The sequence below is a fragment of the Chelon labrosus genome, assembly GCF_963514085.1.
Source record: "Chelon labrosus genome assembly, chromosome: 4".
NCBI classification, from domain to species: domain Eukaryota; kingdom Metazoa; phylum Chordata; class Actinopteri; order Mugiliformes; family Mugilidae; genus Chelon; species Chelon labrosus.
Window position 1 is genome coordinate 24179266 of NC_140340.1, and position 27992 is coordinate 24207257.

Below are 27992 nucleotides of genomic sequence, written 5' to 3' on the forward strand. Positions count from 1 at the left end.
ATACACTGTGTTAAAAGACGCATAAAAAAATTTTCCTCACTGTCTGAAGTTAAATCAGGCTAAACTTTTCCTGTTTTAGGTCAGTTAGGATTACTAAAATTATTATTATTATTTGCTGAATGCCACAATAATTTATTCATTCATCTTCTGTACCCGCTTATTCCTGTTAAGGGTCGCGGGGGTCTGCTGGAGCCTATCCCAGCTGTCATCGGGTGAGAGGCGGGGTACACCCTGGACAGGTCGCCAGTCTATCGCAGGGCCAACACAGAGAGACAGACTACCATTCACACCCACACGCAAACCTACGGCCAATATAGAATCACCAATTAACCTAATGAGCATGTCTTTGGATGGTGGGAGGAAGCCGGAGTACCCGGAGAGAACCCCACGCAGACACAGGGAGAACATGCAAACTCCACACAGAAAGGCCCAGTCGGCCCATGGATTCAAACCCGGGACCTTCTCGCTGTGAGGCATCAGTGCTAACCACCTCGCCACTGTGCCGCCCTGCCACAATAATGTGAGAGAGAATTTGTTAGAGAATTTTTTATTACTTTCTTCAAAGTCAGAAGTTTACATACACAAAAATGACTGCGTCTTTAAACAATGAAGGAAAGCCCTGATGATGATGATGTCATGGCTTTGGAAGCTTCTGATATGTTAACAGACAACATTTGTGTTAATTGGAGGCACACCTGTGGATGTGTGTTTAAGGCTACACCTCAAACACACTGCTTCCTTGTTTGACATCGTGGGAAAATCAAAAGAAATCAGCCAAGATATCAGGAAGAGAATTGTGGAGCTGGTTCATCCTTGGGTACAATTTCCAGATGCTTGAAGGTGCCACGTTCATCTGTTCAAACACTTATACGCAAGTATAGACACCATGGGAATGTCCAGCAATCATACCGCTCAGGTAGGAGACGGGTTCTTTGTCCCAGAGATGAACATGTTTTGGTCCGAAACGTGCGAATCAACCCCAAAACAAAAGCTAAAGACCCACAGTGAAACGAGTCCTGTACCGACATGGACTGAAAGGCCACTCAGCGAGGAAGAAGCCATTACTCCAAAAGAAACATAAAAAAGCCAGATTACAGTTTGCAAATACGCACAGGGACAAAGACCTTAATTTTTGGAGACATGTCCTGTGGTCTGATGAAACTAAAGTGGAACTGTTTGGCCATAATGACCATCGTTACATTTGGAAAAAGGGGGAAGCTTGTAAGCCTGAGAACACCATCCCAACTGTGAAGTATGGGGGTGGTAGCATCATGTTGTGGGGATGTTTTGCCGCAGGAGGAACTGGTGCACTTCATAAAATAGACGGCATCATGAGGAAAGAACATTATGTGGAAATATTGAAGCAGCATCTCAAGACATCAGCCAGGAAATTAAAGCTTGGGCGCAAATGGGTCTTCCAAATGGACAATGACCCTAAGCATACTGCCAAAGTAGTTACAAAGTGGCTTAAGGACAACAAAATCAATGTTTTGGAGTGGCCATCACAAAGCCCCAATCTCAATCCCATAGAAAATTTGTGGGCAGATCTCAAAAGGCGTGTGCGAGCGAGGTGGCCTACAACCCTGACTCAGTTACACAAGTTCTGTCAGGAGGAACGGACCAGAATTCCAGCAGACTATTGCGAGAAGCTTGTGGAAGGATACCCAAAACGTTTGACCCAAGTCATACAGTTTAAAGGCAATGCTACTAAGTACTAAGGGAATGTATGTAAACTTCTGACTTTGAAGAAAGTAATAAAAAAATCTCTAACAAATCTCTCATTATTGTGGCATTTAGCAAATAGAAATAATTTTGGTAATCCTAACTGACCTAAAACAGGAGAGGTTTAGTCTGATTTCACTTCAGACAGTGAGGAAAAAAGGTTTATGCGTCTTTTAACACAGTGTATGTAAACATCTGGTTTCAACTGTATACTTGTGTGCTTGTCAGTCTGGCTTGCTCTGTAACAACGCCGCCCAAATGCTAGTCGGCACTGTGACTTTTTTGCCAGTCGGGTTCATTTTTGTTTCTACTTCCTGCTTCACTTTCCACTTCCTGCTTTACTTTCAACAATGGCACAAACTTCCCCAGTTATTTGGTATATTGTCGTCTCCACCGGCTGCAGCCCACATCACCAGGCGACTGATCAGTGCTGGGATGATGAAAGGGAGAAATTATCTCAACTTTGCGATTTCGGCTTTCGTTCATATTAAAAACAAAGACTCAAGTTAATCAAATGCTGAGTCCGACTACTTTAATAACAATTAACTGAGATACCAGTACTTAGCCCCGTTTTTTTCCCCAGAATACCCAGAACTTTCGATATCTGGCAGATATTTACAATTTACTGCATGTTTTCGGGGCAAGAAATTACCGTTATTACACCATATTGGATGTAAAGTGCAACGTCTCATCTTTTAGAAACCAGTAGCGGAAACTGTGACAAATACGGTAATCCGAAGTGCGCTTGTGTAAAAATGCCTTCCATACTGGTTATGTGTAAACGAGAAAAGTGCCATCTGAAGCATTAAATCTGAACAAGTTTCATCAGACGGGAGGTCAGATGTAGACAGACCACGTTGGTTATAAGTGAGTCTTCAGTCACAGATAAAAATCAGGAGCCATGCTGCAGCGGAGGTCAGGGTCTCGTCCCCCTTCATCCTCCAACAACACCCACCCCCACTCCCGCCAGTCTCCCATAGCACCACCTTTCAAGCAAGCCCATTTCCAAGCTGCTCCGCTCTGCAGCCAGTGCTGCAGCTCAGCTCTTTGTGTGTTGGGGGGAAGGGAGCTCAGCAGGCGGAGGAACAGCCGGAACAGTAACCTCCTCAACAGCTCGCTCTCCACGTTGGAAAGGTTACCTCGTCACTGATATTCCAATCTCAGCAGGACTTGAATGTGTTATTGCTGCTCGATTTACCTCATGTGCTCTGCCTCCTGTGCCGTCAAACCAATAAACTGTCAGACAGCAGAGGGAGGAGGTCAGGCTGGTGTTTTACGTCTTGGTTGTCGGCAGCCTAGAACGAAAGCTATTTAAAGTGAAGGTCTACAGAGAGCGGAAGCATTTGGGGTTTTTCAGTGCGAGTCAGCTATAGACGGTGCAGAGTAACAACATCCTTCCTCCTCCTTCTTCTTTGAGGAGAATCAAAGAGAGGAGGAAGGAGGAGAAACAAAGCGGCTCCTTTCCTTATTAACAACATGGTTGCTACTGCACAGCAAACACAAATGTAAAAAAAAAAAAAAAAGAAAAAAACAGTTAATCTGTTCAGACAGACAGAAAACAAGTGAAGGTCAATCAGAGAAACATGTCAAACACAAAAGGACCGGCTCTGGTTTTGACATGAGCATCAGTTCTGTCATTGGAGAAACAAAGAAGAAGCCAAGAAAAGATCATAACCAGCAGCATGAACAGGATCAAGCGAACCATTGCTGTTTAAAGTCACTAAAAACATACGTAGATTCACTGTAGATTTTCAAACAGGAGCAACCACCACCGTTTATGACACCAGGACTCAAACTAACATTAATTCGTGTTTTTAATTAGAAGCTATGCTAGTAACTGAAGCATCGGTCTCTATCAGAGCTGATACAAAATCATTTTTTTTCTCTATTAATTTATTATTTTAATTTACTCAAACTCTATTATGGCCCTGTTCAGACCTTGCATTAACCTCTGATAAGGGCAGTCCGATCCCATGTAGCAAGCTTTTAGTGCGTGTGTTCACACCTGCCATGAAAATATGTTTGACATGTCTTCATCTTTGGGATGTGCTAGAGAAGGTTTTAGTTCTTCTTTGCTTGGTATTTTCCTACATGCTTGGCGGTCGGAGCTGCCAAAATAGAGGTGATTTATTTCACTCAAATCTAAGTTTAAGTAATCAGTGTTGCAGATTAAATGGATTTAATGGACATTTTCTGCAGACACACGCAGAGCTCTGTGCTAACGATAGTTCTCTAGTCTCTCAGATGGCAGCACAAGAGACAGATTTTTGAGGCCAAAAAAAACATTAATGGAAGCATCGGGTACTATCTTATTAAATGTTTTAATCTATTTGAACGTCAGAGAGAGTGAAACACTGTTTTAATGTGATGCTTGATGTTTGTTTCCTGTCTGTTCTTGAGCATCTGTATTTTAAAATTCACAAACACCTGGAATAAGTGACAGTGGGGCAGTTGTTCTGATTTGAGTTTGGATGTTTCTTCTCTTGCTCTGATCTTCTGACACATCAGCTGGACACTTTCACATGAGGAGGAGTCCCTCCGTCACTCGTATCTTGTGCTGTGGTTGTGAAAGTTAGTTCAATATGGAGTGTTTAAGAGGGAGAGTAGAATAAAGTTTTATTGTGGCAGCACGAGTTAGTGGTCAGATTCAGATCGGCAGCGGTTATCAATCCCAGATGGCGAAGGTAGATGGAGAGTCTAGAGACACTGGTGGTGGAGCAGCGCATATCTGTGAGAAAAATAAGTGAACCCTTCTTTTTTGTATCTGCTGTGGCCTCATTGTGCAGCAATCATGATAACGAGTTGTGTACAGCGGCTTGAGGGAATTTGAGCCCATTCCCCAGAACAGAACCGCTTCAGTTCTGAGATGTTGGTGGGTTTCCTCACATGGACTACTTACTTCAGGTCCTTCCACAACATTTCTTTTGGATTAAGATCAGGACTTTGACTTGGCTATTCCAAAACATTAAGAACATTTTTTTTTTTTTTCTTGTTTCAAAGACACTGCCTGGCCAGCAACCCCAGATCATAGCACTGCCCCCACAGGCTTGTACAGTAGACACTAGACATGATGGGTGCATCACTTCATCTGCCTCTCTTCTTACCCTGATGCCCACATCACTCTGGAACAGGGTAAATCTGGACTCATCAGACCACATGACCTTCTTCCATTGCTCATGAGTCCAATCTTTATGCTCCCTGGCAATTTTTTTTCCAGTTAGCCTCACTCATTAGTGGTTTTCTTAAGGCTACACAGCTGTTCAGTCCCAATCCCTTGAGTTCCCTTAACATTGTACGTGTGGAAATGCTCTTACAGTTCCTTCGATTTGATTTCACCAAACGTTTCAGTCATCGCCAATCGTGATCAATCAGGATTTTTGTCCGACCACATTTCTTCCTCGAAGACGATGGTTCCCCACTATCCTTCCAGTTTCTAATAATGTGTTGGACAGTTCTTAACCAAATTTTAGTAGTTTCTACAATCTCCTTAGATGTTTTCTCTGCATGCCAATGATTTGACCCTTCTCAAACAGACTAACATCTTTTCCATGACCACAGGATGTGTCTTTAGACATGGTTGTTTAAGAAATGAGAAGCTACTCATAGTAATTATCCAATAGGAGGCTCCTACCTATTTGCTTAGTTAAATCCAGGTGGCGACTGTTTTGTTTGGTCAGGCAGTGTATAAGGCGCCACTGATGGACACCTGGGTCTAATTACATTAATTAGAAACCGTTGTGAACAGATGGACTCCAATTTGACCCAGAAATGAACTTGTAATCCTAGAGGTGCACTTACTTGTGCAACTCACATATATTGGCTCATTTTCTTTGATTAAACAAATACACAAGTATAACATTTCTATTTCATTTTTTTGATTGGGTTCTTTGTCTACTTTCAGGACTTGTGTGAAACAAACAAGAATAATTTGTGTTAGATGATAATGATATAATAATATCTTCACCTCTCTTTTTTAAATGTCAAATATTTTACAAATTCTTCCAGGGTGCATAAACGTCACAAGCAGAACTTAGAACTTAGTTGATAATCACAGCGCTTCACATTACTTTTGTTTAGATTAAACTCTAGGTAAATAGATTCTGTTGCTGCTGAACCAGGCTAACAGTTTCTTTTTGTTTTCACTCTTTATGCTAAGCTAACCTGCGGCTTCACTGACAGTTAAGCATTGGGACTGTTGGTCGCATCGCTGGAGTCAGACTAGCATTCATGTGATTTCCTCCACATTGTCTGTAATGCTGTTAAACGTTTTTCTTGCAGACTCGGCACATTCAAAGCCTTGCTGCTGACCATCAATGGTTTATGATCAAACAGCAGCAGACGGGCAGATGGATGGAGTTTAATGTCAGAAGGACAGCTTGAAAAGGCTACTGTTAGCTGGGAGGCTAGGAAAAACTATATTTAACAGGAGGTTAGGATGGTTGATGGTCAGTGATGGCAGTTATGTTGGTTGTTAGAAGACATGCAGCGACTTAATGGACGAGACCTGACAGGTTTTTAGCAAACGTTACTCAACCAGGAAATTCATCACCTCATTGCACATTTGCTCTACTGTCTATGAACATACAGCAAGCTGCTATTATACTGCACTGCTGCTACTGTGTACATAGGTTGATTTTATATATTTACTTTATTTCTAAAGTGTTTATTTTACATCTGTACTGTTTATTTTATGTTGAGAGGGGAATGTTTTTTTTTTTATTCTTCAGTTTGCCCTTTATAGAGATTAAGACATTATAAGACAATGCAAATCTTTGATTCTTGAATTTATTGGGGACTGTATATTGTAACAAATGAATCCACATTTGTAGTTCTAGTGTGTATAATAATAATAATAATAATTTCTATAGCACTTTTAAAAAATCATTACGTGCTTAACAAAGGCATAAGAATTTCCAGTTTTAAAAACACGGACATAAAACACAGAATAAGAACAATATAAACAACACACAAATCTCTCCTTAAAATATATATTTAAGGAGAGATTCAAAAGTGACCTGATTTCCTCTGGCACATGTATTTATTGGCCAAGTGAGTCTCTCTACTAATGCAGCCTGAAACTGACCACATCAGCTGTTTTTGTTGCCGTCACTTCAGTGCTCACCAAGCTGCTTGCCTATTGTCCTGGAACCCATCCCAGCCTTGTGGAGGTCTACAACTTTGTCCTTGGTGTCCTTAGACAGCTCTTATAGTCTTGCTTTGGTCTTGGCCACGGTGGAGAGGTTGGAGTCGGATTGATTGATTGAGTGTGTGGACAGGTGTCGTTTATACAGGTAACGAGTTCAAACTGGAGCAATTAATACAGGTTACGAGTGGAGGATAGGAGGGCTTCTTAAAGATGAACCAACAGGTCTGTGAGAGCCAGAATCCTTGCTGGTTGGTAGGTGATCATATACTTATTTCATGCATTGAAGTTGAAAATTACAGACCTCTCCATTCTTTGTAAGTAGGGAAACTTGCAAAATTGGTGGTGTATCAAATACTTATTTTCCCCACTGTATGTAAGCTTTCAGACAAATGATTTGACTTCAGTTGTGAATCATGGGACGATCTTAATCCCACTTGCAGCTGGAAAAAAGGGACTGAACCAGACAGTAAATGTCCCATAAAACCAGAATTTGATTAAATGAGGGGAAAGTAGGTTAAAAACCGAGACTGCTGACAAAAATACTGATTTGATTTTCCTCCAGAGTTTAGTGAACTTTTATTTCATATTTAGATACGGATGAACTGCATAAGAAAAGGATGTTGAAGCCAACGAGTTCTTGTGGTTTTAGATGGATGGCTCCTGTTATTCTGGTTCAGTTGGGTTTTTACTGGTACAGGTCCAGGAGGTTTGGAGGTTCTACAGGTTCTGCTGGTTCCACCTCTGGACTTGGTTCCTGTGGGAAGGAGAGAAAATGATCAAATCACTGCATAAAGCCTAATGATTTTTATTATCCCGGCTAATCTTTGTTGGGGTGTAATGAATTCTGAACGGAGGGACTGTAGACCATCATTCCCCTTAAATAAAACTTTACTTGATTTATTTCGTACAGGGTGTGATTGAAACTGTGTTTATGGTAATAAAAGAGGAGGAAAAAAGAACATTCAGTGGGCGGGAGGAGTCAGGCCAGCTTCCAGGTTACATCAAACCAGGAAACTAACTCCCAACTCCCATTATATGAACTGAACTTTTAATTTATTGTGTTTGTGTGAGTGAATTCAACTTAAGAGGATCTCATTTCCCTTTTCTTGACATAAAATCCACAGTCCTAGCTTCTTATCTGTAGGGGAAGGCGTCATGACATACACTACACCCATCCAAATAACTGAATTCAGGTGTTCCAATCACTTCCATGGCCACAGGTGTATAAAATCAAACACCTAGCTGTACAGACATTTGTGAAAGAATGTGTCGCTCTCAGGAGCTCAGTGTATTCCAGTGTGGTAGTGTGATAGGATTCCACCTGTGCATATTCCACAGTCAACTGCTAGTGGTATTATAACAAAGTGGAAGCGATTGGGAACGACAGCCGCTCAGCCATGAAGGGTCAGGCCACGTAAAATGACAGAGTGGGGTCAGCAGATGCTGAGGCGCATAGTGCACAGAGGTTGCCAACTTTCTGCAGAGTCGATCGCTACAGACCTCCAAACTTCATGTGGCCTTCAGATTAGCTCAAGAACAGTGCGTAGAGAGCTTCATGGAATGGGTTTCCATGGCCGAGCAGCTGCATCCAAGCCACACATCACCAAGTGCAATGCAAAGCGTCGGATGCAGTGGTGTAAAGCACGCTGCCACTCTAGGGCAGTGGAGACACGTTCTCTGGAGTGATGAATCATGCTTCTCCATCTGGCAATCTGATGGACCAATCTGGGTTTGGTGGTTGCCAGGAGAACGGTACTTGTCTGACTGCATTGTGCCAAGTGTGTAGTTTGGTGGAGGGGGGATTATGATGTGGGGTTATTTTTCAGGAGCTGGGCTTGGCCCCTTAGTTCCAGTGAAAGGAACTCTGAATGCTTCAGCATACCAAGACATTTTGGACAATTCCATGCTCCCAACTTTGTGGTAACAGTTTGGGGATGGCCCCTTCCTGTTCCAACATGACTGTGCACCAGTGCACAAAGCAAGGTCCATAAAGACATGGATGGGTGAGTTTGGTGTGGAAGAACTTGACTGGCCTGCACAGAGTGTACCTCAACCTGATAGAACACCTTTGGGATGAATTCGAGTGAAGACTGAGAGCCAGGTCTTCTCGTCCAACATCAGTGTCTGACCTCACAAATGTGCTTCTGAAAGAATGGTCAAAAATTCCCATAAACACACTCCTAAACCTTGTGGAAAGCCTTCCCAGAAGAGTTGAAGCTGTTATAGTTGCAAAGGGTGGGCCCTTAAACCCTATGGATTAAGAATGGGATGTCCCCCCCAATTTCTGAAAAACATGAATTGCCCCCCCCCAATAAAAACAACCTTAATTATTTGAAATTGAACAATATATAACAGTTAAGTATGCAGTGATACGCACTGTTGGCTGTTTAGGACAAATAAACAGGAAGGTAAGCACAATAAATGATTCCCTGTGCAGTACTTTTTGAATGATATGGCGAGCCTCTACGTAGTTGTGATTTATGGTGGCATGGTATGAGTAGCATACCGGCAAAAAAAAAAATAAAAAAAAAAATCACTTTTGTGTCCTCCCCAATCCTGACATCTGATCTGCACCCCTGGTTAAAAGGCTTATCTTGAAGAATAAATCTAATCATTAGCAATACAATTTGGTCCCTCTTCTTTCACTAACTCCTGAACTCATCCTGTGTGTTTTAATGTATATGTAGTTCTGCTGTTTTTGAGGTTCAAGAATTGCACAACAATAGGGATGTCCGATATTAACTTTTTGCCGATATGCCGATATTGTCCAAACACACAATTTCCGATTCCGATATCAACCGATACCGATATACAGTATGGAGCCGTTTTTCCCCCAAAACTATTTTTAGGTCACATCACATATCTCCTGTCGTGGAATTAACACATCACCTACTTTCATAGGTGAAATTAACATTGTACCATCCCGTGTACCTCGGGATGGTTCTTCCTGATGTGAGCGATTAAATTTGAAGTGTTGAAGGACGAAGCCTTGGCCCCCCCTCGCTTGATAAGCGCCTTGCAATCATTACAAATTGCAGTTTTGTTATCCGCAGGTGAAACTTTAAAAAAATTCCAGACCAAGGACATTTTCTGTAGCAATGAGCGAGTAAGCCTGTTAGCCACCACAAGCCACACACTGTTGTTGTTATTTTGCCTACAGGTGCGGTTTGATGATGTAATCAATTGCGCGCCGGTAAACGTCTGAGGACCCCACAAGCGATTCCAGCATATTTGCCGAAATCCAAGCTTTTCATTAACGGGCTTTCATTATCGGAGAAAAAACCGATACCGATTCTTACCAATATTACATAATTATGCTAATATCGGGCCGATAATATCGGACGACCGATATTATCGGACATCCCTACACAACAACGATATTTGTTTAAGTTTGTATTTGATTATAATTGACATAGTTGGAGGTCACAGTGAAGCCAGGTTGTTAATGGTGCCCCATGTGTGGTGTTGACTAGTCACTGGTGTTTAAAGTGGTGTTAGTTTAGTCTGAGGAGGCAGGACGTGTTTTCAAGATATTAAGGTCCAGACACAACAGAACAACATCAAAGAATTACTGGATTTGAAGGCTGACCAGTCCACGTCACCAGGACCAAAAACCTCAACGCAACACAAAGACTACATTCAGCAGGAATCTAGAAGCTAAAGAGGGAAGAGACCATCTGGCTTATTTATTATCAGAAGTCAATAGCTATTCTTCTGTTTTATTATTGTCTTGACGACAGAAGAAACGGTTTCTACTGGGAGTATTCAAAACAACCATGCAGTGTTGGAAACTGAGAAGCCTTGAAATTCACAGATCTACTTCTCTATCTGGTCCTGAGCCAATACAACCCGACCAGGACCAAATGGTTTGTGGCTCAGGCTCTGATTGGTCGACTCACCTCAAACGGTTCGCTGAAGGCCCTGGAGCCGCTGTACAGTGGGTTGGGTATGGAGACCAGCGTGGGCTTGGTCCTGCTGCCGGTCGCACCGTCCTCATCCTCATTCTGTCACAGAGAAAACAACTGGAATGAATTTCAGCTGTTAGCAGAACTACATTATTACTACGTAATCATCATTATTATTATTATTAGTAGTAGTAGTAGTAGTAGTACTCTGATTGTTGGAGAAACTGTGGCTCTCAGGAAGCCGATTATCACCACAGATTTTGGGCGTGCCCATTAATGATTTCTTTGTGGCGCAGTTTTCACACAGAATGTGAAATCAAATTAGGCACTGGTGGGCCACGGAAATCCACAGGTGCAGTAATTAGTTTGTGGTATTTAAGTGGACTGGTACAGTTCTTTTACTTTGACAGTCACACTGTCACCGATTTCCAGTTGGCCATGAATGCACCACCAACAGAGTAACAGCAAAAGAGGAAACGAGCTGAGTTGTGCCGAGCTGCACCAAGAGATCCCAGGCAGAAGCTCATGTTTCTAACGCAACCACACATGAGCAGGGTCGAGTTAAATCTCCCCCTGAACACGTTTCTTTGTTTGTCCTGTATCTTAAGTCCACGCCCTGACGTGGCACATAGCAGAACAAAGGAAGGTTTTTCTTTCAGGTGCACAGCCAACACACACACACACACACACACACCATCTCTCTCTCTATCCTGTGAATAGATGTTTTTAAATGTACAAATGGGTGTGTTTAATGTTGCACAAAAGTGAATGTTGTCAACCTCTACTGTGTAGAACTCCAAATTCCTACTGTTATTAATTATGGCTAATAGCCATATTTGCTCCTACAATACACAACAGCTCAGAATTACTTTTAATTGGATGGATCTTATGCTCGGTTTCTAAATTCAAAACGTATTTAATATAAAAGCAAAGTACCTATTTGGTTTACTGAGTATAGTTGCTAGAAGCCATCACTAAGAAGTGGTTTTAACCAGACCTCCACCCTCTCTGCATTACTGGTACAACATAATCCATGATTTTTTTTTATTTTTTTTTTATAATGGAAACAATCACTTTCTCCCTGAAGTTGGAAGAAACTAAAACTGATGAAACTTGAAGGAGGTGCCCTTCCGTTGATGCTTTTTCTATGCCTTTATGTAAATTCATTTCCGTTGTGGCAAAGTCATCCCAGAACAGACTGACTTGATCAGAAGGAGTTTTCATTTAGATGTAGGGGGTGGTTTAAACATTTCATAATCAGTTTGACGTAAAGTATTGGCTCCTTTTTATTCTCTGGTTGGAATAAATCCATCTGTCCCACGTGGGGTAAACATCAGCTGACACCAGAAAATGTGTATAACCTAAATGACATTATGACTTTTCTAAGTTTACTTACACAAGTAACACAGACAACTTGTGTAGTACATGAATTTGAGTAAAAGATGTTTGGAGTAAGAGATGAAAAGTAAAGTGATTAAGAAGGCTTTATGGAGTTAAACAAAAAAAAAAAAAAAAAAGCCAGATAAACTTAAATCTTCACTGGTTTGGTTTCTTGAACATTAGTGACATTCTGTGCCATTTCTCGTGATCGTTTGCTTTGAGCTACATGCTAACGAAAGAATGTCTACATACAAGGACAATGCAAAGATGCTGATGTTCGTGTGTGTGTGTATGCTAACGACATTTTGACTGGAGAAAACATTAATCATAGATGAGTATAAGTCATCATGAGTAGAACATGAATATATTAATTATTATTAGTATTCATGAACTGTAAACAAGACAACTAAAAGTCGTGTGTGTATGTATCTCACTCTGAAGTAATGAAAGCGGAAGGCGTCTGTCTTGTGCTTGAAGATGTAAAAGCCGAGTGCAGCCAACACACACAGCAGTAAGAGAGACACCAAGATGGCCGACGCTGTGCCGCTCGAATGGGCGTGGCTTCGGGAGGCGTCATGGAAGATCTGGAGACAAAGACACAACAATCACCACATTACCAAGGGTGTCACTGTGAACCTTTTAGTCCCCACCCCACACTCATCTGTTCAGCTACACTTTGCTCCACTGTTGCCATGGAGACTTGGCGTTTGAAGGTCTACTGAGTTAGTGGTTACATGTTGATGGATGTTTGAGGTTGTGGCAGTGTACAGAAGTATTGAAATTTTTGTGGAGGTCAGATATTAAATTAAAAATGATTATTATTTGTCATTGCCAGAAATTAAATTACTTCATAGCTGCATGACAGTTTGAGAGGACGGGACAACTGTAAGCCAGTGACATGTTGGAAAGAGATGTTTATTTGAGGTATTTCAGCCTTTTGTCTACAAGCAAAATTACTTTCAGGTCACTGACAATGCACCATTAGTTAAACTCTTTTCAAGGTGACGATAATAAATAAAAATACATTTTATTTGTGGGCCCCTTTAAAGCACTTAACGTCACCTTACAGAAAACAGCAATGCATAAAACATAAGAATATAATAAACAATGCAATAAAAATAAACGCAGATTTAAAAATTCTAAAGACATAAAGGGAAGACAGGTAAATGGAGAAAGCAGTGTTGCTCTAACCAATCAGAGCCATTTCGTTGTAAACTAATTCAACTCCACAGCACTCGTGTGTATTCTCATGATGTTTATCACTGTTTAAAATCCACCTAAACCATTTGATTGACCTGGTGGATGTTTTCTGGAGCAGAATCAGTTCCCCATGGAGAGGGGTAGTAGGGGGAGGTTCAGGCTGACTGTGTGTCCACTGTTGACATGTGATCAGAGATTTTGCGGACGTGGCCAAAATAGTTTTTTACCTGAATGTTTACACTAAATTGTGTCGGTACTCTTCCACTACTGAAGAACAGAGACTTTTAGAATGTGCTTTGGAGGTCAATGCTACGTAATTCAACACTCCCATCCTGGTTGATAGCTCATTGAAACCGGTAATTGCCTTTTATTCTAAGCTTGTAATGGAAGAACATGGCTTTAGGGTTATATTGCTCTTAAAATTGTGGTTGTTTTTTTGATAAGGGGAAAACTGTACACCTGCTTCTACTGTTGTATTACAGCTAAAATGTGTTGGGGAGAAGTGGAAGAGACTATTTCAGGGTTTGGCACAGGTTTTGTGCATGGTCTAGTAGCCCTCATTTCCTTATGAATTAGGATGAAGGGAGTGTCGGCCAGACAGCTCACCACGCCTGCAAGACACAGGTACATCAGTCTGTGCATGACTGAATTCACTTTCTTTAAGTTGAATAAAAAAAAACACAAAATCCAACTGGTCCAGACACGTGGACATAAGGTGAACATCGACCATCTGAGGGAACGTAGTAATTTAGTTAAGAGGTTTTTTCAAAAATGTTGTGATCTCATCTTCATCGTCCCACATCATGAATATTGATCTGACGTTGGACAGAATTGAAGTGCAGCAGATTGAATCTTCATTTCCTGAAAACTGTTCCAAGAAACTAAACGCAGCCATCTGCTCTCTGCCACAGCCACCCAGCAACAACAGACCCCACAGCCTATCAGGAGGTGCTGCAGACCAGATACGGGAGGTCGCTGTGGCCCCTCCTGGTGGCTGTGGTCTGAACTGCAACAGTTCACAATATTTTATCTTACTGTAGCAAACGTTTCTTTCAATTCAGCTCAAGATTTCTCTGAACACACAAACAAGAGCAGGAGTGTTTTTAATCAGGATTAAGTTCTTCAGATGTTAAAGTAAACTTAATATGCTTTTTTCTCGATTTCTATTTATATCCAAAGGTCGAGGTTGATTTATCCTCATATGCCAAAACATTAGGTACACTAGTGAAAATGAATAAATTATAATATAATCGTCCTACACTAAATCCTCCTTCATAGCTGTTTTAACGTTCAGAAAGGTGGTAATCCTGCCCAGTGATTCTTTTGGAGGATGTAGTTTGTGGTGCTGTTAAACAGGATTGAATTAAGAGTGTCTCTGTTATATAGCCTAGCCCACTGACTGAAATCAGGTTGTCAGAACATTAGAAACATTGGTTCAGAACAACACAATTCAATACTACTACAAACCACAGCCTCCACAGTGAAAACACAGTTGAATCAACAGGAGGTCCTGAGGTCCTGCCACAGAGTGCTGTGGCACTTGGGCTACCAGGGCATCAAGACTCCCAAGTCTGGACTAACAGGGACATGAGACGCTGAGCTTGGGGTACCAGGGGCGTGAGGCTTCTGTGCGATTTGGCTGGGATAGTTGGTGTGGGCTTGAGTGTGGGGCTCCCAGGTCCAACTGGGGCTAAGGGTTAGGGCAGAGCTCAGGGCACTAGGGGCAGGAGGCCCTGACCTTGTGCCACACAGTATGAGCTCGGGGTACCAGAACCTTCATGAAGAGAAGAGGTGGTGGAGAACCGTTATAGTAAAGTGCATTTGTTTCCACTAGTGTGCCTAATGAACTGGCTAGTGAATGTAAGTCAGCGGACGAGGCTTCAGTGTTTGCAATGGTGCTAGTACTTCTACTTCCTTTCTCCATTGTTTCTAAGGTTATTCAGGAGGTCATGTTGAGTCATAATTATGGATCAGGTTTGGGCTCAAACATGTTCAGTATGTACTGGAGAAGTTAAAACTTTGTGGAAAGGATACACTGCCTGGCCAAAAAAAAGTCACCACCAAAAAAAAAAAAAAAAGTCACACACTAATATTTCGTTGGACGGCCTTTATCTCTGAATACAGCACACATTTGCTGTAGCATTGTTTCAGTAAGCTTCTGCAATGTCACCAGATTTATTTCCATGCAGTGTTGCATTCATTTTTCACCAAGATCTTGTATTGATGATGGAGAGTCTGACCACTGCACAAAGTGCCAATCACTCTGGAACAGGGTAAATGTGGACACATCACACCACAGGACCTTCTTCGATTGCTCCAGAGTCCAATCTTTGTGCTCCATTTTTTTTCTGGTTAGCCTCACTGATTAGTGGTTTTCTTAAGGCTACACAGCTGTTCAGTCCCAATCCCTTGAGTTCCCTTCATATTGTACGTGTGGAAATGCTCTTACTTTCACTATTAAACATAGCCCTGAGTTCTGTTGTTTTTCTTCGATTTGATTTCACCAAACATTTGAGTGATCGCCGATCACAATCAATTTTGTTTTCTGACCACATTTCTTCCTTGAAGACGATGGTTCCCCACTATCCCTCCAGTTTTTAATAATGCGTTGGACAGTTCTAAACCCAATTTTTGCATGTTTTTTGTTTCAAGAGACAGGACCGGTGTAGAATCTCTTGTAGCGACCACCATGTTAACAATCCTAGCTTACGAATGAATACGGTTAGAAAGGAATACAACGTACACCTGTAAGAAGCAACATGCGATGAAGAGGCCAGTCTGTTTGGCTGCCATCCCAGTTATGTGTGAAGAGCCTGCATTAGCCCAAGCATTGTGCCCTGGTCCATGTGGAGTTTCACAAAAGAAATCACAAAATTGCCTAATCCCACCTGGTGAATTCAGAACACCTGAACGAACAATAGTAATCTACAGACTCAAAAGGTTGTCACATAAATTAATATTTTTTGTCATTTGTTGATGGAGTTATCCTTTTGAGTCCCTTTTTATTTATTTATTTCCCTCTTCTCACTGTAACCAAGGAAACAGACCAGAGAAAACTGACTTACTATACTTCAGACACTAAAGATTTCTGAGTGATTTCTGGATATCCTGACTGCTGTGTTGTTTTAAAATAAAGTTGTAATCATCACCACTCACCGGTGGGGGAGGTGCCGTCAGCGGAGCCTCGATGACGTGGATGATCCCGTTTACAGCTGGAATGTCCCACTGCAGCAGCAGCCGCTTGTTCACCAGTTTAAAGCTCTAGGGGATTGTTTCAAGCAACGACATAAAACCTTATTGTTAATAAATATGGCAATACGTTAACTCCTTGTGTTGAGATTCTTTAAGTGGTATATGAACATGTACTAATGTATTTGTAAGTAGGTGTGTTTATTACAAAATCTAGGTCTGGTGACTGTGTATACATGAGACACATGCACTAAATTGCCAAAAGTATTTGCTCATTTGCCTTTACATATGAATATAAGTGACATCCCATTCTTAATCCATAGGGTTTAATATGACGTCAGCCCACCCTTTGCAGTTATAACAGCTTCAACTTCTGGCTTTCCACAAGGTTTAGGAGTGTGTTTATGGGAATTTCTAACCATTCTTCCAGAAGACATTGATGTTAGACAAGAAGGCCTGGCTCGCAGTCTTAATTCATCTAATTCATCCCAAAGTTGTTCTATCAGGTTGAGGTCAGGACTCTGTGCAGGCCAGTCAAGTTGTTCCACACCAAACCCGCTCATCCATGTCTTTATGGACCTTGCTTTGTGCACTGGTGTGCAGTCATGTTGGAACAAGAAGGAACCATCCCAAAACTGTTCCCACAAAGTTCCCACAAAATATCTTGGAATGCTGAAGCATTTAGAGTTCATGTCACTGGAACTAAGGGGCCATGCCCAGCTCCTGGAAAAAACAACCCCACACCATAATCCCCCCTCCACAAAACATCCATCAGATAGAGAAGCGTGATTCGTCACTCTAGAGAACGTGTCTCCACTGCCCTAGAGTGGCAGCGTGCTTTACACCACTGCATCCGACGCTTTGCGTTGCACTTGGTGATGTATGGCTTGGATGCAGCTGCTCGGCCATGGAAACCCATTCCATGAAGCTCTCTACGCACTGTTCTTGAGCTAATCTGAAGGCCACATGAAGTTTGGAGGTCTGTAGCGATTGACTCTGTAGAAAGTTGACCTCTGCGCACTATGCGCCTCAGCATCCGCTGATCCTGCTCTGTCATTTTACGTGGCCTGACACTTCATAGCTGAGCTGCTGACGTTCCCAAACGCTTCCACTTTGTTATAATACCATTAGCATTTGACTGTGGAATATGCACAGGTGACATCCTATCACAGTACCACGGTGGAATTCATTGAGCTCCTTAGAGCGACCCATTCTTTCACAAATGTTTGTAGAAGCAGTCTGCAAGCCTAGGTGCTTGATTTTATACATCTGTGGCCATGGAAGTGATTGGAACACATGAATTCAGTTATCTGGATGGATGAGTGAACAGTTTTGGCAATATAGTGTAAATGATAATACAGGAAGACTTGATTTGGTGATGAGATCATGAGTGGTAATGAAATTCAGATAGAAGTAATGATGATGGACAAAAAACATCAATCTAATCTCGATTTTGAGGTGACAACCAAGAGAGTGACTGATTCAGTTGATGGACATAAAGTGCTGCTTTTAGTATTTGTGCCTTTCAGAATTTACTACATTTCTACATAAAAATTACTCAAAGCGGATCAGCGGATTTTCACACATCCTGAAAGTAGACGAAGAGAACTCAATGAAACTATAAAACAGAAATATTATACTTGTGAATTTGTTTATTCAGGAAAATTAGCCAATATTCTAGGATTACAAGTTAATATGGTCATATTAGAGTCCATCTGTTTAGAAGTGTTTCAAATAAATACAATTAGAAAATTAGGGATTTGTCACAATTTAATCTTCACAAAACAGCATATTAAAGATGATTTGCCTAAGTTATGTGAAAATTAATTGGTTTTGGTCTGATAACATTTTGATCCAACATGTTGCCATAAACACAAGATTTCTGCTTTTGAGTAGGCAGACATATTGTGTGTGTGTGTGTTTATGTGAGTCTTACCTCATTGTTGCCATGGGTAACAGTCAGGTTGAGGCCGAGCCTTGATGCGATGACTTCGTGGTGCCTCAGGTCCTTGAATGGTCGTCTGCTGTGATTGACTGAGATGTGATACTGGAGATCTCTTCCAGACAGAGTCTAAACACATGAACACAGAACAGATAACTGACTGTATTTCACTGACGTCTGGGGCTCTGATTGAAATAATTCAGGTCCAAAGATAAAAAAAAACAAAAAACAAAACCTAATCAGGAACTATTTCAAAACATTAAAGAAAGGCAACTTCTTTAACTCACCTTCTCATTCACCAGTTTATATCAAACAGTGACAGCTAGTATTTTATTTTTTTTTAATCAAACGTGAGTAAGAAAGATAGTCCTAGCTATTTAATTGATAATTAAATATTGCAAATGGTTTATCATAGTTGTTCTCTGTTGCATCAGTGGCTCTAATTATGTGTATATTAGTAACTCCCACTTTAGAGCTAAGTATTTCAACTAAAAATAAAAAACATTTTATGTTTTATATATTTTAACTTTAAGACACTGTAGGCCTGTTATGATTTATGATGAATTTCTCCAACACAGAAGCCACTTGGGGACTCTGTAAGAATCTCAACCCTCAGTTTATTTCTCTTTGTTATAAAGTCCTAATCTATTTCTGATGTTTTTATGTGTCATGTAAATCCTTTATCTCAAATTCACAGATAATGAAACTAAATAATCGTAACTGTTGAAGGCTAGGGGGCTGTACCTCACCTGGTTTGGGGCGAAGCCGGCGTTATGAGGAACAAACAGCGTGACTTCAGACTGCCTGTGAGACAGAAAATCAACCAGCTCTTTGCCCTCTGAGGCCAAGCCGCTATAGTCCAGCAACAACTAAAGAAGAAGGGAGAAGACAGTGAGTTTATTGGTTTTCTGTCCAAGATTTACCCAATTCCTATTGGAAATTGAATCGGTTCCTTCTTCAGTCAAAGAGAAATGTGTGCACCAAAATGAAAGAAATTCCCTCCAGGTCTTTCTGAAAGCTCACAACACTTCTGGTGTAAATGGAAAAGAAAAGGTCAAAATGTAAATGTGGTTCTTAACAGACAACAAGAATATAACTCAGCCTCAAGAAATCAAAACAGATCTCTCTACTCAAGTCCTACTCAGTCCTCAAGTCACAAAGCTCCGTTATCTTCACAAAGTGACGTCTGTGTTACTTATCGCAAATAACTGAAAGTCGTTGAGAGAACTGCATTATTACTGGACTGAAGTTGGAAACAAACTGAGTAAGACAACTGTTCAGAAGAATTGCTTCATTCGAGGACAGAGAGGAAACTCCCCTGGATCAGACCCAGAAATCTTTTTATCCCAAAATCATTAGATATTAAAAGTCACAGAATATAATTACTAATGTCCCGAGATGAGCAATAACACAGGCACAGTTTATTATTTTAAGATTTTTAACAATGACATTAATGTCAGCAAATAAAAATAAAGTTGTTTAAAATCTTTTAAGACTTTGGCATCTCAACCTCAACAAAGGAACCCAGATGAAGAAGTTAAGATACAGTACCTGACAAAATACATTCGTATGAAACAGCCGGATAAAGTCTTGTTATTTTGCTTCACAGATTTATGTATTTTCTGTAAAATGACAGCTGTCTCACAGACCTTGTAAAAGATGGAGAAGTTGCTGTAGGTGGCGAGGACACTGGTCAGAACACCGTGACAGAAATCTCCATTTCCAACGTAAGCAGCAGGACACGCACACGAAACATCTGCAAAAACACAAATATGAATCAGAATGTTTTATTTTATTTGTTTGAACTACCTCTTGTGTTGTCTTCTGTATTTTGTCTTTCGGTAGATTTTTTACCAGGAGTCAGGATTAAACCATTTATCCAGTTGTTTAGTTGTGTTAATTTTTCTACACTAGAATAAAGTGTGATAGATTTTAGACTTCATCTTTAAAACAAGTTTAACTTACTAACCTTTAAACATATTGCACATTTATTCATTTAAATAATATTGGCCCTAAGCCATCCAGTACCTCAGTAAACGATAAAACCCGCCTGAATATTTTAAATTCTTCTGCAATATATGTAATTTTTATAATGGTCTTACTCTGTCCGTGAATCGGACTGTTCATGAGTGCAAGTAAGAGTATTTTTTCATGGATGTTTGTATTTTATTCTTCTTAAAAGCACTGCTGTGATATGTATCTTGCAATTTTGTTAATATCGTGCATATGATGGAAAGGTATATAAAAAAATTAAGTATCTTTGCAGACTTGCTGCAGTTTTTGTGTTTATTATTCAGTTTTCTTGTTGTGGAACATTTTCAGCTTTTTTTTAGCTATACAACACCAGTAGCAACAAAGGTCTGTTTTTGAATAATTTACCATGTTGATTTTATAAATACATGAAGACTGGAATTATGTATTATTTCAAAATGAATAAGTCTGACCTTTTCTATCTCCTGACATGATGACAGAAAATATTATAATATTTAGATAACTCTGAACTTTAAGCTGCAAATTTAAAAATAAAAATAAATAAATAAATGAAATCAATTTTACTTGAATCATTTTGAGCATTTATTTTGAGTCTGAAAATAAAAGGAGAAATTTGCCTCCTGGACAGTTCTGCTGAGGATTTTCTCAAAAACAACGATTAAAACAAAGGGGTCAAAGTAATTTATAACGGAAGAAACCACTTGGATAGTGGTGAAACGTTTTCAAGAAAACTCCAACAAGTCCTGTTGTCTTCGTTTTTACTTTTGTTTTAGATCTGCTGTGACCAGGGTGTAATCCTTCTGACATGTAATGATCAGCTTTTGAAAAGCTGGTAAGGGAACTCATATGTTTTGTCTCAATTTTTACTGTTTTGTGCAACTCGTCTCTATATTTATTCATTTTCCATGACCCTTAGAGCCACAACAATTCCCTAAAGAGGAAATAAGAAATTTGAAATGAACCAGAACCATTAAATCCAATACAAATGCGACTATCACGATGCAGGAAGGTAAACTAGGAATTCAAACAGACAGAGCAGGAACTACAAACTTGAGCAGTAGAAACATCCACTGTGCTGCTGTAGTACCTTTGAGCCTGTAGCAGTAGGCATCGTACACGCTGCTCTGGTCTACAGGGTCTTTGTAGATAACCACACCCACGTGATTATCTCCACACCTGACAGAGGGGAAGCGCGTCGGGTAACCCACCTTCCCCCCCTCCATCCAGCCGGCCACGCACAGATGCATTCCCAGCTGTTGGGACCAGAGAATAATGAGGACGGCAGGATAAATGATTGATCACAAGTCCTAGCATGCTTCTGTAGTCAGAGCAGGTAGAAAATGAGAATAACTACTTTAAAATTAACTCAAAACCACAGACTAGTGACCTACCAACCTTCAGCTCACACTGAATGAGAGAACGTTAAGTTTGATAATCATCAGGTAAATGAGGGAATGAAAACACAGTCACAACACAATTTATGTACAATATGACCTCCTCCTATTCAATACACCTATCTGGAGCTGTGCTGTTTTTATCAACTATCAATAAAGCTGGAGGGACTTCTGATTGATTGACTGATTGATTGGAAAGAAATCAGTCGGACATGTTCTGAATTAATACAATTTAAGTTTTGTCTATTGAGAGGTTGATGGAAAAGGCTCAAATATTTACAATACATTGTAATAGGTCTTGTCTTAAAGGTTACCTTTAATTTTATTTTTATCTTCAATAAATATAGAACAAATATTTTCTCTGCGGTTTTGTTATTGAGTAGAATTAAGCATACCGCTAACTAATATAGATACTATGCTAACTATCTGCTTATGCAACACCAAAAACAGCAGCTGGACTAAGATTCTGTCCCTCGGCTCTTTAGGAGTGTACAGAATAATGTGTACATATTTCACACATATACACACAATTACAGCGTGTACAGGTGTATTGCCTGGTGCCTGTTGTCTCCATGGAAACCCCTTCTGTAGGTGGGTTTACCTGCTGTGCGTCTCCCAGCTGTTTGAAGCTAGCCAGTGTGGCACCCTCAGCCTGGCAGGCTGCGTCGGCCTGACTGAAGTTCATTTTGTACTTCCCGTCTGGAGAACGCAGGTGGAACACTCCGGCTGTGTTGGCTGAGGAACAATAACAGTGTTACTTTTACCTCAGATTACTTTGCAACACTTTAATATCTATGATTGGAAAAAAAGTAACAAGTAATTTCCCTTGGTAGGTGGATTTTACCACAGCTAGAAAAAAGTTATCTGATAATCATTATCTTTATCACTTTACAGTCACAGTGACACATCTACCCACTCATTCATGCACCAGTGCCAACAACTGTTTCTTGCTCGACATCAAATCGGCATCCACACACCAGGGCTTGAATCACTAACCCTCTAGTTTGTGGACAACCCACTCTACCTACTGAGCCACAGTCAAGCCAACCTTTATTAATGTGCTCTGGGTCAGATCATCTCTAGATATTACCAGCCTCTGGGTCCTTAACGAGCTCAAGGTCTCAAGCTTCAATTTTAACGAGCACCAACGATCTCTGGGCCTTAACAAGCTCTTTGAGGTTTGTTTGTCTGTCCCAGAAAATTCACTATTCAAACCCATGTCACCATGGTAACATGGACGCCACAAAGGTCAGCTGCTGTGAAATCAGTTTAGTTACCATAGAAACCGATGTGAGGAGGACTATGGAGCCAACATGGCTTCAGCTCATCGGAGGCAACACGTGATTACATTGCAGATGCTGGCTCACGGCTACAGATGTATAACCATAGTAACACAAAAAAACGACGTTACAAGGTAGATATGTTTCACATAGCTTGTTACAGATCTTTACAGGTAAATATGTTACTATGGTAACAGAATTCTGAACCATTACTGTTGGTAAAAGGTGTGTCTGACGTGTTGATGTCTCGTAAACAGTGGTTGGGTTATCGTAATAGCAATAAAAAAAATAAAAAAAAACTGGTGTCATTACAGATGTGTTACCATGGTAATGCAAATCCTTGCAGATGGCCTCAGGGGCGCAGCCTCCGTTGTCTTCCAGGCAGCGGTCAACAGGGGGCACCACCTTCTCCAGACACTGGACTCCATTACCCACATACCCCGGCAGGCACTCACACTCACGCTCATTCTGGAAGAAGAACCATATTAGTGGATGTTTAAAACAAGAAACCAGACTGTGATTCTATTTCTTCATTCTCTCCCAATGGTAAGCTGAACCAGTGTATCGCCATTATACTGTGTGTTTAACTTTGTAAAATCTAAGACATAATAAAGAAAGGCAGTTTAATGATTATTACTCACAGGACCAGTGGACTTGCAGGAGGCAAAGTCACTGCAGCCACCATTCACCTCTTCAGCACATCTGGAGAAAAGACAGAACCACATCTCTAAATGTGAACACTTTATACTGATGTCAAATCATCTCTGATAAAGACAAGAGAAAAAGACAAAACGTGACACACCTGTTGATGGGTTCGCAGGAGTATCCATCTCCATGGTAACCACTGAGACAGGTGCAGTTGACGAGCAGTCCCGTCTGGTTACAGTCTGCGTTTTGGTGACAGCCTCCGTTGTACTCCGAGCAGAGGTCTGGAGCTGCAGAGTGTTTCATAAAATGTTCATCTGATCTGCTCACAGGTGTGTGCTACGCAGTATATTAACTGAAATTTCTTATACGGATCCATGCAACCCCAAATTTAAATTTCTGCCAATTTACAGAATTATCACTTGAGTCTGCAGTTTCCCCCAGCATTTAGAGGCATGGTTCTCAGCCTGGCTGACACATGATTTGTCATTAGACAGGTAAATGAGTAATAACTTGACATGTGTGCCCTGCCCAAGTCATGAGATGTAAATGAAACAGCAGTAGACACCAAATGATGTTGGTATTTATCTGCATACAGAGCACAAAACCGACAATGTATCTAAAGAGCTGGCCGGGGACCAATAGAGAAAAGCATTGTAATGCCAGGTGTGACCACAGGCATTTAAAATCAGATTGCCAAGGACATATGTTAATGTCTGAACGGGGCCATGACGTTGGTGAAAGCTTCCACCTCCTGTGTTCTGTGGTAACGTCAAAGGATAAGTTGGCTTCATCTGAAGACCAAACTGAAGGTAAAAACCAGGAAACAGGATTAATTTTACTTGGGGAGGTCTTAAGATTTAGAAATGACCCCTATGTCTGTCTTTCATGTAGCACATTCACACGGGATATATATTCTAATTTACTATCCATGGTTATTATATTTCTGCTACTTTCTAGAAGAGGACAATTTATACTTCTAAATTTTCTGACAGTTTTAGTTACTTTGTAAATTTGGATTAATAATGAAAAATATGTTTTTAAAAATACAACATGATGTAATGAGACTATTGATCCTGTGGGTTAATTTACAAACTACCATTCAGTATTTAAATCAGCTCCAACTTTACTGATGTTATGAACACATTAATGCATCTATAAATAAAATCCAACACATCTAAATCTGCTGCTACGCGTCATCCATCTCATCATCCTTTGCAATTTTGTTCTTTTGATGGTTTTGAGCTTTTTTCTGTGAATGGATCAGTGGCATCTTGACTTTTCACTCTTAACATCTTTCCAGCCTTTGATTCATAACACAGCCTTAAATTATTCTTAAATGACAAGAAGCAGAAAAAGCCACAAATGAAACAAAAAAATTGTGTAATTTTTGCAAATAGGCTTTAATAGAGGGAAGACAACACTGAACTGGGCATGCTCATATTTTAGGTGAATATCTCATGGTGGAAAACTGTTATATTTGAATATTTTACTGTGGAGATAAGATGAAATGTGGCCAAGGGGGTTTGGCGGGAGAAGGAAGGTAATGGTGGGAATTTTCTAGTGTGGGACACGTGGGATGGCTCTTAAAATAAGCCATACTGCTGCAGTCAACAGTCACACACGAGGAAGCGTTTGTAAGTTAAATTCAGGATCTTGCTGTATTTCTTTCTCTATTTTACAGTAAATATATTGGATCTCACCAGACTCTTCTTGACTTTGTATTTACTTCCATTCTAGTTGATTTTTCCCCAGCATTGAGTATTAAAAAGAGCTACAGTTCTTTCGCCTGCTGATTGGATCTTGGAGTAAACTCTCTCAAATTAAAAGTTTCCTTAATCTGAATGGAGTTGCTTATTTAACCCACAGCTAATCTTTTATATCATAAGGATTTTATATCACCATATGTTGAAGGTCAGAGCTTTACACATGTTTTTCTGTCTTTCATCTTATTGCTGTGTGTGACCATTACCTTCCAGTTGTTAGTTTGATGTTATTGTTTAGTTTACACTATGTTACTGTGCTGCTGCTGGCAATCATCATGCAGTCAATAAGCTGCAGAGATTCAGAAGGTGTTTCTCAAAGTCAAGCCTAGATCTTTAACAGCTGTTAGTTTTAGTTTTTTATCAGATCCTACTGAAGGAAGATGCTTCAAATTAAACCGAGATAGAATCCCTTGTTCAGAGTTTTTTCAAGGTTGCCTGTCCATATCCTTGACACAATCCTATGTGCATATGTCTGAAGAGAAAGCATTCAAAACTACTTATATCTGGATTTGCAGCACTCACGTGACTCTGGACTGCAGAAGGTGCCATTCCCCTGGAATCCAGATTTACACTGACAGCCAACGCCTTTCACACATTCAGCCTGATCATGGCACTGTCGGCATTCTTCTGGGATAACACCTGGACAGACAGAAGGAGACTAAATAGGTAAAGAGGCTTTAACAGAAGGAAGGAGGCCTTTAGCTCTGATTACAGCATGCATTCACTGTGGCATTGTTTCAAGCTTCTGCAAGGTCACAAGATTTATTTCCATCCAGTGTTGCATTCATTTTTCACCAAGATCTTGTATTGATGATGGGAGAGTTTGACCACTGCGCAAAGCACATCCCAAAGATTCTCAATGGGGTTAAGGTCTGGACTTAAGGTGGTGGCCAATCCATGTGTGAAAATGATGTCTCATCCTCCCTGAACCACTCTTTTCTTAAGACTACACAGCTGTTCAGTCCCAATCCCTTGAGTTCACTTCGCACTGTACATGTGGAAATGCTCTTACTTTCACTTTCAAACATAGCCCTGAGTTCCACTGTTGTTTTTCTTTGATTTGATTTCACTAAACGTTTGAGTGATCGGCGATCACAATTAATAAGGATATTTTTCAACCACATTTCTTCCTTGAAGACAGTGGTTCCACACTATTCTTCCAGTTTTTAATAATGCGTTAAACAGTTCTTGAACCAATTTTAGTAGTTTCTGCAATCTTGTTTTCTCTGCTTGTTGCATGCTAATGATTTGACCCTTCTCAAACAGACTAACATCTTTTCCATGACCACAGGATGTGTCTTTAGACATGGTTGTTTAAGAAATGAGAAGCTACTCATTGCATCAGTTGGGGTTAAATAACTTGTTGCCAGCTGAAAGATAAACACCCATGCAGTAATTATCCAATGGGAGGCTCCTACCTATTTGCTTAGTTAAACCAGGTGGCAACTTTTTTTTTTTTTTTGGCCAGGCCATTTTCATTAAGTTGAAACAAGTAATTGCCGATTTGGGTAAATTTTGTGGTTTGGACTGTCCAGAGTCAGGACTGTACATCTTGTTTGGGTGAGTTAAATGTGTTTAGGGTTAAAATTTACCCATTTTGTTCTGGCAGCGATTGCCCTCCCATCCCGGGTTACAGACACACCGTCCAGAACCTTCTATGCCTTCATCACACCTTCCCTGGGTCTCACAGTTACAGGCTGAGAGAGAGAGAGAGAGAGAGAGAGAGAGAGAGAGAGAGAAACACAACTTATCATTTTCTAATGTCGTAAAATAAAATAAACTTTCTGTAAAGTAAAAGAGTTGTGACAGGTGTCCAGTGTTCTTGTAGTTACAGATTCTGTGGTGACAGACTGTTGCTAGGCTTTGATGACAAAAAACTTCCTTGGTTAATCATCATCAAGCATAACTGTGAGAGTGATAGTTACACATCTGAGGGCGTAACACCTGACACTTTCTAAAAGCCTTATTCAACAGTTAACTTCAGTTTACTGGTACAGCTCAGGATGAATTCAGCAACCATTGCAGCCTGTTTTGTCCCTTCAACAACCAATAGTTTTGAATTTATCACAGCTGACTAACACCTGTGTCCTTCTGCCGAGAAACATGGAGGAGAAGACTTTAAAAGAAAAATGTGAAGCTAAAACAGTCGACTAACAGCAGCTGCTTCGTGTTTTTAGTCCGATCCGCTGGTCGACTCTGAGTGAAGACAGCTGGCAGGTTTGTCCTGAGCCGGAAGCGTACCCAGCTGTGCAATGGCGAGTGTGGAGTGTTGCCATGGCGACAGACTGCTGGAGAGCCAATGGGCGTGAGATCGTCTGCTCTGACTCCAGATTTTTACAGCAGATATATAAATCGGAATCATTTTCACCGGGGGCAGAGGACACATCAACTTGCTAATTGCAGTTTTTCTTGATTTACTTCCTTAACAATA

At 40.6% G+C, this 27992-nt stretch overlaps 1 protein-coding gene across 1 annotated transcript in view; it reads right to left on the bottom strand.

The window, feature by feature from the left end:
- Positions 1–6558: 6558 nt before the first annotated feature.
- stab1 (stabilin 1) overlaps positions 6559–27992 on the bottom strand; it is a gene marked incomplete at its 5' end in the record, with an annotated part of 69184 nt that continues 47750 nt past the window's right edge. The window contains 14 exons of the mRNA XM_084542762.1: positions 6559–7622; positions 10768–10872; positions 12588–12737; positions 16510–16614; positions 18479–18613; positions 19234–19353; positions 20134–20240; positions 21564–21729; positions 22472–22605; positions 23474–23618; positions 23792–23852; positions 23953–24085; positions 26084–26200; positions 27154–27258. Coding sequence (XP_084398888.1) covers positions 7554–7622; positions 10768–10872; positions 12588–12737; positions 16510–16614; positions 18479–18613; positions 19234–19353; positions 20134–20240; positions 21564–21729; positions 22472–22605; positions 23474–23618; positions 23792–23852; positions 23953–24085; positions 26084–26200; positions 27154–27258 — 1652 coding nt within the window. The 3' untranslated portion in view covers positions 6559–7553. The remainder of the gene's footprint in view (positions 7623–10767; positions 10873–12587; positions 12738–16509; positions 16615–18478; positions 18614–19233; positions 19354–20133; positions 20241–21563; positions 21730–22471; positions 22606–23473; positions 23619–23791; positions 23853–23952; positions 24086–26083; positions 26201–27153; positions 27259–27992) is intronic.